The sequence below is a fragment of the Nerophis lumbriciformis genome, linkage group LG16 (assembly GCF_033978685.3).
Source record: "Nerophis lumbriciformis linkage group LG16, RoL_Nlum_v2.1, whole genome shotgun sequence".
NCBI classification, from domain to species: domain Eukaryota; kingdom Metazoa; phylum Chordata; class Actinopteri; order Syngnathiformes; family Syngnathidae; genus Nerophis; species Nerophis lumbriciformis.
In genome coordinates, this window is record NC_084563.2 from 5,169,354 (window position 1) to 5,184,795 (window position 15,442).

General features: G+C 42.2%; 1 protein-coding gene across 10 annotated transcripts in view; it reads right to left on the minus strand.

The window, feature by feature from the left end:
• rapgef2b (Rap guanine nucleotide exchange factor 2b) overlaps positions 1–15,442 on the minus strand; it is a 473,745-nt gene that overhangs the window by 27,946 nt on the left and 430,357 nt on the right. For 7 of the 10 annotated variants that reach the window (XR_009816924.1, XM_061976533.1, XM_061976530.1 and 4 more), the window contains 5 exons: positions 14,479–14,690; positions 10,530–10,653; positions 10,195–10,218; positions 1,252–1,478; positions 1,014–1,181 (listed from right to left, as the gene is read on the minus strand). Coding sequence is in view for 9 of the 10 variants with exons in the window: in XM_061976533.1 (XP_061832517.1) it covers positions 1,014–1,181; positions 1,252–1,478; positions 10,195–10,218; positions 10,530–10,653; positions 14,479–14,690 (755 nt within the window). In the remaining variant the exon portion in view is untranslated. The remainder of the gene's footprint in view (positions 1–1,013; positions 1,182–1,251; positions 1,479–10,194; positions 10,219–10,529; positions 10,654–14,478; positions 14,691–15,442) is intronic. The other 3 variants (XM_061976529.1, XM_061976532.1, XM_061976531.1) reach the window with 3 other exon arrangements.

A 15,442-nucleotide genomic window follows, 5' to 3' on the forward strand; every position in this document is an offset into this window, starting at 1 on the left:
TTATTGCACTGGAGAATAATACAATCTGTTGATCAACTTGACATGCATTTGTATCACTGAACTCTGCTAAGCCATGTGGTCTACATACAACACACAAAGACAAAGATATGTTACAAAGGCCAATTTGTTTCTGGCCAGAACAAATTGACAAAACTATTTTAAATAGCTGCAACATAACATACATAAGTAACAAACAGCATAGCTGTAAAGCAAGAAAGGCACACACTACATACACAAAGCCTAACCAGGCATTTTTTCCTCAAGAAATTCTGTCACAAAATCATGTCTGAAGCCCAGAACACTCTACACATTTCCCCAGTTTTAGTTTAGAGATAAGGAAAGATTGGCCTGGCCCACTAGCATCCCTCTTTATGATTGACAGAGTGTGTGTACCTTCAGTTCTGAAAGTTGAGCAGAGGCAGAGTTAATCCTTACGTGGTGAAGTGTCATTGGAGTCTCTGTCTCTCTTTACTAGCTTCGTCGAAGCATGTTGCTATGTAGCTTGTTTCAGCAGATTTGAATTGCTGTTTTGGGCAGTAGATGGGATCTTTGATCCAAGGCACAATTTACATTTAACTAAAATGTTATTTTCTTTGTGCTCGACAAAAGAAAAGTAGTGAAAATATCTCCATGTTAGCAAACTCGACTTCTGGCTCCGCCATGATCAGACACGCCCCCCCCCCTCGCTCCCCACACTCACACTCAGACACATCCACACAGAGCGCATGTATCTCTCTCTTCTCTGGCTTGTGACACAAGAAGAATCAGAACGATGACACAGCAGCCCTCCAATAAAACACACTTTATACTACAAAAAAAGTAACGTAAAATAACGCAGTAACGCATCATGTAGTAACGGTAACTGAATTACTGAATATAAAAAAAATAACGCGTTAGATTACTAGTTACCGCCGAATCTAACGGCGTTACAGTAACGCAACACTGGTCATGACATGATGTTCTTTACAAGTGTATGTCAACTTTTGTATGAATGAATTTCTTAACATCCATACCAAAAGGAGGAAGATCCTTGACGGGCACTTTCTTCCGGGACGGGTAAAGGGCCACAGCAGGAACCTGGAGAGCCTGGTTCCCTTTGGCGAGCTGGCCTCTCTGCTGGCTGGCCGCTCTGGACACCACAGGGGACGTGTCCGGCCGCTTGCCGCCAGCGTTCTTGGGCACTGAAGAGCACAGAGGAGATGTCTGGACGCGGTCCGGCGCGTTTGCGACCTTGTGGAGCAGAGAACTCACGCGTGCTGATGGAGGGCTCGCACTGCAGCGAGAACGTCTGCAGGCTCTCCTCGTTGGTCTCCAGGCTCAGGTTGGACAGATACTGCTTGACCTTGCGAGCCATCTGGGCGTCTTCATAGAGCTTCTTGGCGTTGAGGAAGGAGCTGCGGCGCACTCGCTTCTTGTGGCCTCCCGCCTGGTTGACGTCCAGCACGGCTGCGTTGGCGCTGCCCTGACTCAGAGAGCTGCTTGTGTGGCCATGACCCGCGGCAACAACACAACACACACGCTACAATTAATGCTTCTGAGGGGGGGAATCACGCTGTTGGGATGCGGGAGTCAAACATGCAGAGAAAGAACATTCCACACATTCCTGACAGCGAGGAGAGACAACAAGTTGGCTTCATCATTTTACAATTCTGCAGCTGGACGCTCATCAAGAAACATTCAATAAAATGGATCTTTTGTGCAAAACCCAAAAGCAGTGAAGTTGTGTGATTGGTAAATAAAAAGAGAATATAACAAATCCTTTTCAACTTATATTCAATTGAATAGACTGCAAAGACAAGATATTTCATGTTACTTTTTGCAAATAAACATTCACTTAGAATTTAATGGCAGCAAAAAAAGTTGTCACAGTTACCACTGTGTTACATGGCCTTTCCTTTTAACAACACTCAGTAAAGGTTTGGGAACTGAAGTGGAATTCTTTCCCATTCTTGCTTGATGTGCAGCTTAAGTTGTTCAACAGTCCTGTCTCCCTTGTGCTATTTTAGGCTTCATCATAAAGTACGATACAAAATAGTACTATAAGGTACTATCTCATACCTCAACCTTGAGACCTCCGATTTCGGGAGGTTGGCGTGGTTGGGGGTGTGGTTAAGAGGGGAGGAGTATATTGACAGCTAGAATTCACCAAGTCAAGTATTTCATACATACAGGTAAAAGCCAGTAAATTAGAATATTTTGAAAAACTTGATTTATTTCAGTAATTGCATTCAAAAGGTGTAACTTGTACATTATATTTATTCATTGCACACAGACTGATGCATTCAAATGTTTATTTCATTTAATTTTGATGATTTGAAGTGGCAACAAATGAAAATCCAAAATTCCGTGTGTCACAAAATTAGAATATTCCTTAAGGCTAATACAAAAAAGGGATTTTTAGAAATGTTGGCCAACTGAAAAGTATGAAAATGAAAAATATGAGCATGTACAATACTCAATACTTGGTTGGAGCTCCTTTTGCCTCAATTACTGCGTTAATGCGGCGTGGCATGGAGTCGATGAGTTTCTGGCACTGCTCAGGTGTTATGAGAGCCCAGGTTGCTCTGATAGTGGCCTTCAACTCTTCTGCGTTTTTGGGTCTGGCATTCTGCATCTTCCTTTTCACAATACCCCACAGATTTTCTATGGGACTAAGGTCAGGGGAGTTGGCGGGCCAATTTACAACAGAAATACCATGGTCCGTAAACCAGGCACGGGTAGATTTTGCGCTGTGTGCAGGTGCCAAGTCCTGTTGGAACTTGAAATCTCCATCTCCATAGAGCAGGTCAACAGCAGGAAGCATGAAGTGCTCTAAAACTTGCTGGTAGACGGCTGCGTTGACCCTGGATCTCAGGAAACAGAGTGGACCGACACCAGCAGATGACATGGCACCCCAAACCATCACCCAACCATGCAAATTTTGCATTTCCTTTGGAAATCGAGGTCCCAGTGTCTGGAGGAAGACAGGAGAGGCACAGGATCCACGTTGCCTGAAGTCTAGTGTAAAGTTTCCACCATCAGTGATGGTTTGGGGTGCCATGTCATCTGCTGGTGTCGGTCCACTCTGTTTCCTGAGATCCAGGGTCAACGCAGCCGTCTACCAGCAAGTTTTAGAGCACTTCATGCTTCCTGCTGCTGACCTGCTCTATGGAGATGGAGATTTCAAGTTCCAACAGGACTTGGCGCCTGCACACAGCGCAAAATCTACCCGTGCCTGGTTTACGGACCATGGTATTTCTGTTCTAAATTGGCCCGCCAACTCCCCTGACCTTAGCCCCATAGAAAATCTGTGGGGTATTGTGAAAAGGAAGATGCAGAATGCCAGACCCAAAAACGCAGAAGAGTTGAAGGCCACTATCAGAGCAACCTGGGCTCTCATAACACCTGAGCAGTGCCAGAAACCCATCGACTCCATGCCACGCCGCATTAACGCAGTAATTGAGGCAAAAGGAGCTCCAACCAAGTATTGAGTATTGTACATGCTCATATTTTTCATTTTCATACTTTTCAGTTGGCCAACATTTCTAAAAATCCCTTTTTTGTATTAGCCTTAAGTAATATTCTAATTTTGTGACACACGGAATTTTGGATTTTCATTTGTTGCCACTTCAAATCATCAAAATTAAATGAAATAAACATTTGAATGCATCAGTCTGTGTGCAATGAATAAATATAATGTACAAGTTACACCTTTTGAATGCAATTACTGAAATAAATCAAGTTTTTCAAAATATTCTAATTTACTGGCTTTTACCTGTATATATATATATATACATCCTGAAAATATGCAAACAAAACAGCATTTGGATAATTGATACTTCAAACTTGCATAAATAAATATTAAGGAATATAACATAACTTGGCTTCTGAGAGTTTCAAAATGTAATGAATAAAATGCTAAAGTTGTTGATAAACAAGCAATTATTTTAATAATTAAATATGGTCATTTTAAATGAATTATTGTGATCATTTAAAATTAATTATTTTAAATATGTTTATTTTAATGTATAATTCTATGGCTGTATGTAATAAGGAGTCAGAAAAAATAAAAAATAAAAATAAAATTCATTTTGATGTTTTTAGCAAAATATAGTAAAAATTTATTTATTTTTTTTAATTAATAAATATATTTATTTTTAGGTAAGATACATATAATAATACAATTTATCTCGAGTCTGGATGATTTAGTTCTTGTCACCCTGTTGTCCTCCCGTCGTGAAAAAAGGCTGTCCTCACTCAGGTCCGCGTGGAGCTGGAGGGGGCGTGGCCTCCAGCTCCGCTGAAAATCGGGAGATTTTCGGGAGAATATTTGTCCCGGGAGGTTTTCGGGAGAGGCGCTGAATTTCGGGAGTCTCCTGGAAAATTCGGGAGGGTTGGCAAGTATGTACTATCTATTTATCCATCTATAATGTACCACCCATTTTCAATGGGAGACAGGTCTGGACTACAAGCAGGCCAGTCTAGTACCCGCTCTCTTTTACTATGTGTCATGTCTGTGTGATCATGTTTTTGTTTTAGTCATGTTTGGTTTTGTTTTTGGACTTTTTGTGCACTTTTGTTTTGTCACCATAGCAACCATTAGTTTTCACCTGTCACGTCGCGCACCTGTTTCACGTTTTGAGTCACGCACCTGTTTTCGTTAATCATGTCTGTAGTATTTAAGTTCATTGTTTTCAGTTTGTCGGTCTGACGACATCCCGCATTCATCCCCCTGTCACACTCTGTTTACCTCTGCGTACTTCATGCCCTGTCCAAGTAAGTTTTTTCGATTCATGCCACAGTTAGCGACTTTTGTTCATGTCCTTAGTTTTTTGCCCACGTGCAAGTATTGGTTTCATTTGTCAAGTTTGTACTTCCGCCTTGTGCGCGCCTTTAGTTTGTTCTTTTTGTTATAGTAAAATTAAATATGTCTTCACATTCACGCCATGTCTGGTCCAAATGTTCATTAGCACCACGGGAGAACAAACCACGCCATAGTCCAAGTCCTGACACTATGAAGCCACGCTGTTGTAACACTTCCTGAAATAAGCAGGGGCGTCCATGGTGACGTTGCTTGGATGGCAACATATGTTGCTCCAAAAGCTGTATGTACCTTTCAGCATTAATGGCGCCTTCACAGATGTGTAAGTTACCCATGTCTTGGGCACTAATACACCCCCATACCATCACACATGCTGCCTTTTACACTTTGTGCCTATAACAATCCGGATGGTTCTTGTCCTCTTTGGTCCGGAGGACACGACGTCCACAGTTTCCAAAAACAGTTTGAAATGTGGACTCGTCAGACCACAGAACACTTTTCCACTTTGCATCAGTCCGTCTTAGATGAGCTCGGGCCCAGCGAAGCCGGCGGCGTTTCTGGGTGTTGTTGATAAATGGCTTTTGCTTTGCATAGTAGAGTTTTAACTTGCTAGCGACCAACTGTAGTTACTGACAGTGGTTTTCTGAAGTGTTCCTGAGCCCATGTGGTGATATCCTTTACACACCGACGTCCCTTTTTGATGCAGAGGGATTGAAGGTCCATAATATCATCGTGCAGTGATTTCTCCAGATTCTCTGAACCCTTTGATGATATTACGGAGCGTACATGGTGAAATCCCTAAATTCCTTGCAATAGCTGCTTGAGAAATGTTGTTCTTAACCAGATTGCTCAGGCATTTGTTGATGAGTCCATCTTAGATGAGCTCAGGCCCAGCGAAGCCGGCGGCGTTTCTGGGTGTTGTTGATAAATGGCTTTTGCTTTGCATAGGAGAGTTTTAACTTGCACTTACAGATGTAGCGACCAACTGTAGTTACTGACAGTGGGTTTCTGAAGTGCTCCTGAGCCCATGTGGTGATATCCTTTACACACTGACGTCCCTTTTTGACGCAGAGGGATTGAAGGTCCATAATATCATCCCTTAGTGATTTCTCCAGATTTTCTGAACTTTTTGATGATATTACGGAGCGCGAATGGTGAATTCCTTGCAATAGCCGGTTGAGAAATGTTGTTCTTTAACAATTTGCTCAGGCGTTTGTTGACAAAGTGGTGACCCTCGCCCCACGTCCTTGTTGGTGAATGACTGAGCATTTACTTTTATACCCAATCACGGCACCCACCTGTTCCCAATTAGCCTGCACACCTGTGGGATGTTCCAAATTAGTGTTTGATGAGCATTCCTCAACTTTATCAGTCTTTTTTGCCATTTGTGCCAGCTTTTTTGAAACATGTTGCAGGCATTAAATTCTAAATGAGCTAATATTTGCAAAAAATAACAAGAGTTTACTAGTTCGAACATGAAATATCTTGTCTTTGCAGTCTATTCAATTGAATATAAGTTTTCTCTTTTTATTGACTACAACTTCACTGCTTTTGGGTTTAGGAATACACAAATGAATTGTGCATCATAATTGGACGGCTGATTATCTTGTCAGCGTTCTATATTCCCAGGATGAACATCTGATGATGAATGAGATCTTGTCATGAAATATCCTGGTTATAAAGCACTCATAATTACAAGACAGAAAGTTCCCCTTTGTTAACAAAAATGTTCATAGTTCTGTTTGCTTCCACATGTTTCTTGTTATGTTTTGTCTGCACAATGTCGTCCAGCTGAAGGACAAAAATGTAAGGAATGACGAACATGAACATAAAATCATAAAAAAGTTGAAAAAAAAACCACTCACAGGACACAAAGGGTCACTTTTTCTGATCCAATTTCATGACATTATTCCAGGAGGACATTTCTGGAGAAAGTGTGCTTAAAGGCTGAAGAACCTTACCAAAAATGTGGAATTATGAAAAAAAAAAGTGGGAATTTTTAGGATTAAATTCAATGGCAATTTTTTAGAGAGAATCCTGGGACAGACAACAGACAAAGGGAGAGCGGCCATGCCGAGTTCCGTTGTGTCCTTGGGCAAGGCACTTTACCAATCTGCTCCCAGTGCCACCCACACTGCTTCAAATGGAACTCAAATATGTCGATACTAGTGTTGTCCTGATATCAATATTTTTATACTGGTACCAACATGTATTTTGATATTTTTCAATACTTTTTTAAATAAAAGGGGACCACAAAAATGGCATTATTGGCTTTATTTTAACAACAAATGTTAGTGTGCATGAAACATATGTTTATTATTGTCATTTAGTCCTTAAATAAAATGTTGAACATACTAGACAACTTGTCTTTTAGTAGGAAGTAAACAAACAAAGACTCCTAATTAGTCTATGCAGTAACATATTGTGTCATTTATCATACTTGCCAACCTTGAGACCTCCGATTTCGGGGGGTGGGGGGTGTTAGGGCGGGGGGCGGGGCGTGGTTGGGGGCGTGGTTAAGAGGGGAGGAGTATATTTACAGCTAGAATTCACCAAGTCAATTATTTTATGTATATATATATATATATATATATATATATATGTATGTGTGGGGAAAAAAAAATCACAAGACTATTTCATCTCTACAGGCCTGTTTCATGAGGGGGGGTACCCTCAATCATCAGGAGATTTTAATGGGAGCATTCGCATACCCACGCCAGGAAACCAGCCAAAAAAGAACAGAAAACGAAACGACATCATCTGGTACAACCCCCCATACAGCAAAAACGTCTCAACGAACATTGGACACAAATTCCTCAATCTTTCCCAAAGACAACACCCTAAGAAAAGTATTCAACAAGAACAACATTAAATTGAGCTACAGCTGCATGAACAATATACGACAAACCATCTCAAACCACAACAAAACAATTGCAAATGAGCCGTCGACCCCCAGACAGAGCGACTCCAAAACCAACAAAGGATGTAACTGTCGAAAGAAACCTGATTGCCCCCTCAACGGGGGGTGCTTACAAACATCAGTTGTCTACCAATCTAAGGTAATACGCAAGGACATTAACACATCCGACACATATGTAGGATTAACCGAGGGAGAATTCAAAACCAGATGGAACAATCACAAGGCTTCTTTCAGGAACCAAAACCTGCGAAATACCACAGAACTCAGCAAACACATTTGGGACCTCAAAGACAATAATGTTGAATATTCAATAACATGGCAAATTCTTGCATCCAGCACACCTTACAATAGTGGTAATAAAAGATGCAACCTATGCTTGAAAGAGAAACTGTTTATTATTTACCGTCCAGACCTGTCATCCCTCAACAAGCGCAGCGAAATTGTAACAACATGCCGCCATAGACGGAAACACCTCCTAGGTAACACATGAGCCAATCACCACGCCCCTAGGCCAGCCTGTACCCACCCACTCTGTGCCCTATATAAACCATGGTATGCGAATGCTCCCATTAAAATCTCCTGATGATTGAGGGTACCCCCCCTCATGAAACAGGCCTGTAGAGATGAAATAGTCTTGTGATTTTTTTTCCCACACATACATATATTGCGCTCTACTACGGTATCGAGCACTATTTTTTGGATAACCTTATTAAGACATATATATATATATATATATATATATATATATATATATATATATATATATATATATATATATATATAATAAATACTTGACTTTCAGTGAATTCTAGCTATAAATATATATTTATTTTATTATATATATAAAAATAAGAGAAATACTTGAATTTCAGTGTTCATTTATTTACACATATACACACACACACACACACACATAACACTCATCTACTCATTGTTGAGTTAAGGGTTGAATTGTCCATCCTTGTTCTATTCTCTGTCACTATTTTTCGAACCATGCTGAACACCCTCTCTGATGATGCATTGCTGTGTGAAATGCACTAGATGGCAGTATTGTCCTGTTTAAGAGTGTCACAACATTGCTGTTTACGGCAGACAAACTGCTTTACGGTGGAGGAAAACACGTCACTCAGGTCCGCCTGGAGCTGGAGGGGGCGTGGCCTCCAGCTCCGCCTGAATTTCGGGAGATTTTCGGGAGACAATTTGTCCCGGGAGGTTTTCGGGAGAGGCGCTGAATATCGGGAGTCTCCCGGATAATCCGGGAGGGTTGGCAAGTATGTCATTTATACACCTATTATTTTATACACATTATGAGGGACAAACTGTAAAAACTGCATTATTAATCCACTTGTTCATTTACTGTTAATATCTGCTTATTTTCTCTTTTAACATGTTCTATCTACACTTCTGTTCAAATGTAATAATCACTTATTCTTCTCTTCTTTCATACTTGACATTAGTTTTGGATGATACCACACATTTAGGTATGGATCTGATACCAAGTAGTTCCAGGATCATACATTGGTCATATTCAAAGTCCAGGGACGTATTTACTGACTTTATAAACATAATATGAATTATTTTTTAAAAATGCTAAAAATTATCGATGTAATCATAGTAGTATCGACTACATGTACTTGGTATCATTACAGTGGATGTCAGGTGTGGATACACCCATGGTGTTTGTTTACATTGTGACGGCGGTGAGCTATTGTATCCTCCTACGGTGTGTAGTGAAGCCTGTTACGCTATTCCTCGTCCTCCAGTGATAATAATACATGTAAGAAACGTACTTTATTTGTCGCCATGGAGACCAGGATTAGTGATTTAGACTACGGATGGCGAGCCATGTCTTAAAGCAGCTCTTCCTGAGGGTGTTTCAGTGTTAAAACTTCACCTTTATCTTGACTTTTTACACCAAAATGCGTCCGTTCTCCCTTTTCTGTCTACACACTGTGTCTGCTTGTAAGTACTCTGTGTGTGTGCGCTGCCCAACATGCTCCTCTGCTGGTAAAACCAGCAATGTCATGACGTGACGACGCCGCTGTTAAAAAAAAAAAAAAGGAGGCGGGAAGCGGTACTTTTCAGAGGCAGTATAGTACGGAATATGACTCATTAGTACTTTACTAGTACTGGTATACCGTACAACCCGAGTAGATAGTGGGTTTCACTATGTAAAGCGCTATATAAATATAATTCACTTGATTTTACGCTTTAAAAAAAAGGGTGTATTTATTGTCAATGGGAATTTTCAGTTGTTTCAGTCGTGCAAGAGATGAAGCTTTTAATGTCGTGAGGGTTTGAATTGGCTGTCAATCAAAGATAATATGTCACAATAAATGATTGTGTGAAAGTTGAAGGGTATTAATTTATAGGCCAGTCCAGATAAAGTGGCCCTTTTGTGTCCCAGTATTAGTCAGGAACATTTAGCTCGACTCATTCAAGGACAGCAGGCAGGGAGGTTGTCCAAACTTACCCTAAACTTCTCCACTTCTTCTTCCTGAGGGTTGATGCCATGAACAGAGAAGCGGGGGGGCAAGGGGGGGGGGATGAGCGACGAGAGAGAGAAGAAGACAAAGCTTAAGGACAGGAAAAGACCACCAAGATCACCAAAAGTAGAATCAATGTCACCGCGGAAAAAGCCAGAGGCGAGGTGACACCACTAGGGGGAGACATTTGACAGCAACAATGTGTAGAAAAAGGCTGCTTTACGCACACAAAAGCATGAAGCGGAACATTGGAGGCTACAAAAAGCTGCTAGGACCACCTACAACTGGGCTTCTGTGGGGGAGCTTCTAAAGACTTCCTTACCGGGTCCTGAACATGAGGGCCGGGTCCATGTTGACCGAGGCCATGCGACCCACGTGACGGATTTCCTTGGCGATCATCCTCAGCTTCTCAAAGTTCACCAGGCCGTCCACCTTGGAGTCGTTACCTGAGACAAACACATGATCAAGACGTGATTGGCTGGAAGAATCATATCTTAGGATGTTTGGAGTGGGAAGGCTTAGCTCTCACTGATGAACGAGTCCTAGAGATGCGCGGATAGGCAATTATTTCATCCGCAACCGCATCACAAAAGTCGTCAACCATCCGCCATCCACCCGATGTAACATTTAATCAGAACCGCATCCACCCGTTGTTATACATCTAATATAGACGATGCAAGGCATTAGTGAGATTATAAAGCTTTTGCCTGTTAAAGAATGGAGACTGATCCAATGCAGCAGAGACATTCAATGCGTGCCACGCTGTCACGGCCCAGACGCACACCAGTGCGCAATCATCTGGGAGCCGCGCTGAGCGCACCTCCAAGCGCCGCGCTCGCGCCACTCAAACTGCTGCAGGCAGCTGCGTTCTATCTTGTTTTAACATCCTGTGGCACTCTTCTGGGATCACGGCGTTTGTGGAGGTTCGGGGTTTTGCACAAATGTGATGCACCATGTTAGATGTCCCGGTTTTGTGACTGTCGTAGACATAAACAGCGTCGCAGCTCTTGCAAATCACGTAGCCAGCATTACTATCATCCTGATTTACAACCTCATAAAAACGAGTCCACGCTGAACTTTTCTGGCCTTTTTTTCCCCTGGTCTTTAGTATTCCCTTTTTTAGTTTGTCGCGTACCACGTTTGCTGCCATCTCTTTTTTTTCTTCTTCTTCTGTTGTGGCATATGCAGCAGGTGCCTGCTCGTTTTTCGTATGTGGGTAACAACATTTAACTATGTATATATATTTCCCAATTGGTTTAACTGCCACCCGCCTGAATCTATTTAAAATCTAATTATTTTTTATTTCAACCCCCCGACCCGACCCGCGGATAAAATCTAATTTTTTTTTTATTTCAACCGCCCGACCCGCGGATAATCCGCGGTTGTGTCCGCAAACCACACATCTCTAACGAGTACACAGCAGCAGCCATGTTGCAATAGCAGCAAGCTCAGTCAGCATTCATATCATATTCATCATATTAGTAATGAATCAGGGGGCGCCACGCAAGTGCCACAAATGTTGGAGAAAAAAAAAAGAAAAAAAAAAAAAAGTTGGTACTATTATTTCTAAATACAAAAAAATAATCCCACGTTAATTAAAATGCAAAGTAAAGCCTATTTAATATAAATATTATTTGTTACAACATTACGCCTCCCCCCCATCCCGCGCACGGTGCGCCCCCTCCCTTCACGTATCATGACTCTTTTTGGACGTCACCACATCAAGAAATCAACACAAGATGTCAAAACGGCCAAAACTGTCAGGTGCCCAGGGAAGAAACAAGAGAAAAGAAGAGGAGAAACGAGAAAAGACAGAGGTAGCAGGTAGGTAACGTTAGCCTACATGAAATTATTTGTCTGTTACAGAATGTGATATAGTAACCTGGCTTTTTAGCATTAAGCTAATGTTACATGAGTCGGCAATTGCTAATCAATAAATAGCAAGCTCTGTTTTAACGTCGGGTTAATATTGTGGAGGGGGCTAAATTGTTATGGAAAATAATAATGTAACGTTAGGTAATTACAGTACTCCCTACATTCCTCTGGGACATTTGTATTAGATCTTTTAAGCGGGTGTTTTTTGTTTACATTGTTATTGCCTTCTGGTTAGCTAATGTTTGCCCTGCAGGTAATAGTCACTTTTCCACCCCTTTATATATTAGGTATAATTGTAAGTAAAAAAAAAAAAAAGTCAAAGACAAAGCTATTCGGTTTCTTGTGAGTATATACACTTCACTGCCGATGTGTGTGTGTGTGTGTGTGTGTGGGGGGGGGGGGGGGGGGGGCGCCACCTAAAATCTTGCCTAGGGCGCCAGATTGGTTAGGGCCGGGCCTGTCTAATATAGACGATGCAAGGCATTAGTGAGGTTATAAAGCTTTTGCCTGTTAAAGAAAGGAGACTGATCCAATGTAGCAGAGACATTCAATGCGTGCCACGCTGTCACGGCCCAGACGCACACCAGTGCGCAATCATCTCCAAGCGCCGCGCTCGCGCCACTCAAACTGCTGCAGGCAGCTGCGTTCTATCTTGTTTTAACATCCTGTGGCACTCTTCTGGGATCACGGCGGACGAAACTGCTCATGCTCAGGGTGTTTGTGGAGGTTCGGGGTTTTGCACAAATGTGATGCGCCATGTTAGATGTCCCGGTTTTGTGACTGTCGTAGACATAAACAGCGTCGCAGCTCTTGCAAATCACGTAGCCAGCATTACTATCATCCTGATTTACAACCTCATAAAAACGAGTCCACGCTGAACTTTTCTGGCCTTTTTTTCCCCCCCTGGTCTTTAGTATTCCCTTTTTTAGTTTGTCGCGTACCACGTTTGCTGCCATCTCTTTTTTTTTTTCTTCTTCTGTTGTGGCATATGCTGCAGGTGCCTGCTCGTTTTTCGTATGTGGGTAACAACATTTAACTATGTACAGGTAAAAGCCAGTAAATTAGAATATTTTGAAAAACTTGATTTATTTCAGTAATTGCATTCAAAAGGTGTAACTTGTACATTATATTTATTCATTGCACACAGACTGATGCATTCAAATGTTTATTTCATTTAATTTTGATGATTTGAAGTGGCAACAAATGAAAATCCAAAATTCCGTGTGTCACAAAATTAGAATATTACTTAAGGCTAATACAAAAAAGGGATTTTTAGAAATGTTGGCCAACTGAAAAGTATGAAAATGAAAAATATGAGCATGTACAATACTCAATACTTGGTTGGAGCTCCTTTTGCCTCAATTACTGCGTTAATGCGGCGTGGCATGGAGTCCATGAGTTTCTGGCACTGCTCAGGTGTTATGAGAGCCCAGGTTGCTCTGATAGTGGCCTTCAACTCTTCTGCGTTTTTGGGTCTGGCATTCTGCATCTTCCTTTTCACAATACCCCACAGATTTTCTATGGGGCTAAGGTCAGGGGAGTTGGCGGGCCAATTTAGAACAGAAATACCATGGTCCGTAAACCAGGCACGGGTAGATTTTGCGCTGTGTGCAGGCGCCAAGTCCTGTTGGAACTTGAAATCTCCATCTCCATAGAGCAGGTCAGCAGCAGGAAGCATGAAGTGCTCTAAAACTTGCTGGTAGACGGCTGCGTTGACCCTGGATCTCAGGAAACAGAGTGGACCGACACCAGCAGATGACATGGCACCCCAAACCATCACTGATGGTGGAAGCTTTACACTAGACTTCAGGCAACGTGGATCCTGTGCCTCTCCTGTCTTCCTCCAGACTCTGGGACCTCGATTTCCAAAGGAAATGCAAAATTTGCATGGTTGGGTGATGGTTTGGGGTGCCATGTCATCTGCTGGTGTCGGTCCACTCTGTTTCCTGAGATCCAGGGTCAACGATTTGAGTTCGTCCTCCAGTGATAATAATACTTGTAAGAAACGTACTTTATTTGTCGCCATGGAGGCAAGGATTAGTGATTTAGAAGTAGCTAAAACACTGTGGATGGACGTTAGCCATGTGTTAAAGCAGCTCTTCCTGAAGGTGTTTCAGTGTAATAACTTCACCTTTATCTTGTAAGTACTCAGTGTGTGTGCGCTGCCCAACATGCTCCTCTACCAGCAATGTCACCACACAAGAGTGGTGGGGCGGTATAGCACCGAATATCATTCATTAGTATCGCGATACCATACCATACTAGTACCGGTATATCGTACAACCCTAGTAGCAACATTTTAAAGCGTATGCAGAGCTAGATAAAACACGACTGCTGAATACAACTGCTCCGTTTACGTCCTCCATATAAGACAAGGTCATTTTAACGTCGCATACCTTCGTGTAAAAAGGTGAGGTCCTTCTTGATGACGGGGAAAAGAGGGATGATGGGCGGCTGCAGGTTCTGATTGTTGAGGACATTCCTGTACTTGGCCATGTTCCTGGAGGGGTCAAAGAGGTCCTGCAGGTCGCCAAAGAGCTTTTCGTACTTGCTGGGAACTTTCTCCCATGTTCCCCGCAGTCTGGAGACGGGAGCCAGGTTCAGACCGCTGCGGAGGGACAAGTAGACGTGTGAGTGTGGACAAAACTAAGCACTGGAAATATAATTCACTTCAATTTAACAAACCAAACCTGCAACACCTCCAAAATAGTACACCTGGACTCGGTCCAAAAGAATAAAGTGTCAGGCCATACAGTTCTACTCCAGTCCTGCAGGTGGCGCTGATGCACCTCACAAAGTGGCTGCTTAGTGTCACTTTTATGTGTGACTGCCATCATATTGCAGTCTACACGTATCTCTTATGTGTGACTGCCATCATATTGCAGTCTACACGTATCTCTTATGTGTGACTGCCATCATATTGCAGTCTACACGTATCTCTTATGTGTGACTGCCATCATATTGCAGTCTACACGTATCTCTTATGTGTGACTGCCATCATATTGCAGTCTACACGTATCTCTTATGTGTGACTGCCATCATATTGCAGTCTGCACGTATCTCTTATGTGTGACTGCCATCATATTGCAGTCTACACGTATCTCTTATGTGTGACTGCCATCATATTGCAGTCTACACGTATCTCTTATGTGTGAATGCCATCATAGTGCAGTCTACACGTATCTCTTATGTGTGACTGCCATCATAGCGCAGTCTCCACATCTCTTATGTGTGACTGCCATCATATTGCAGTCTACACGTATCTCTTGTGTGACTGCCATCATATTGCAGTCTACACGTATCTCTCATGTGTGACTGCCATCATATTGCAGTCTACACGTATCTCTTATGTGTGAATGC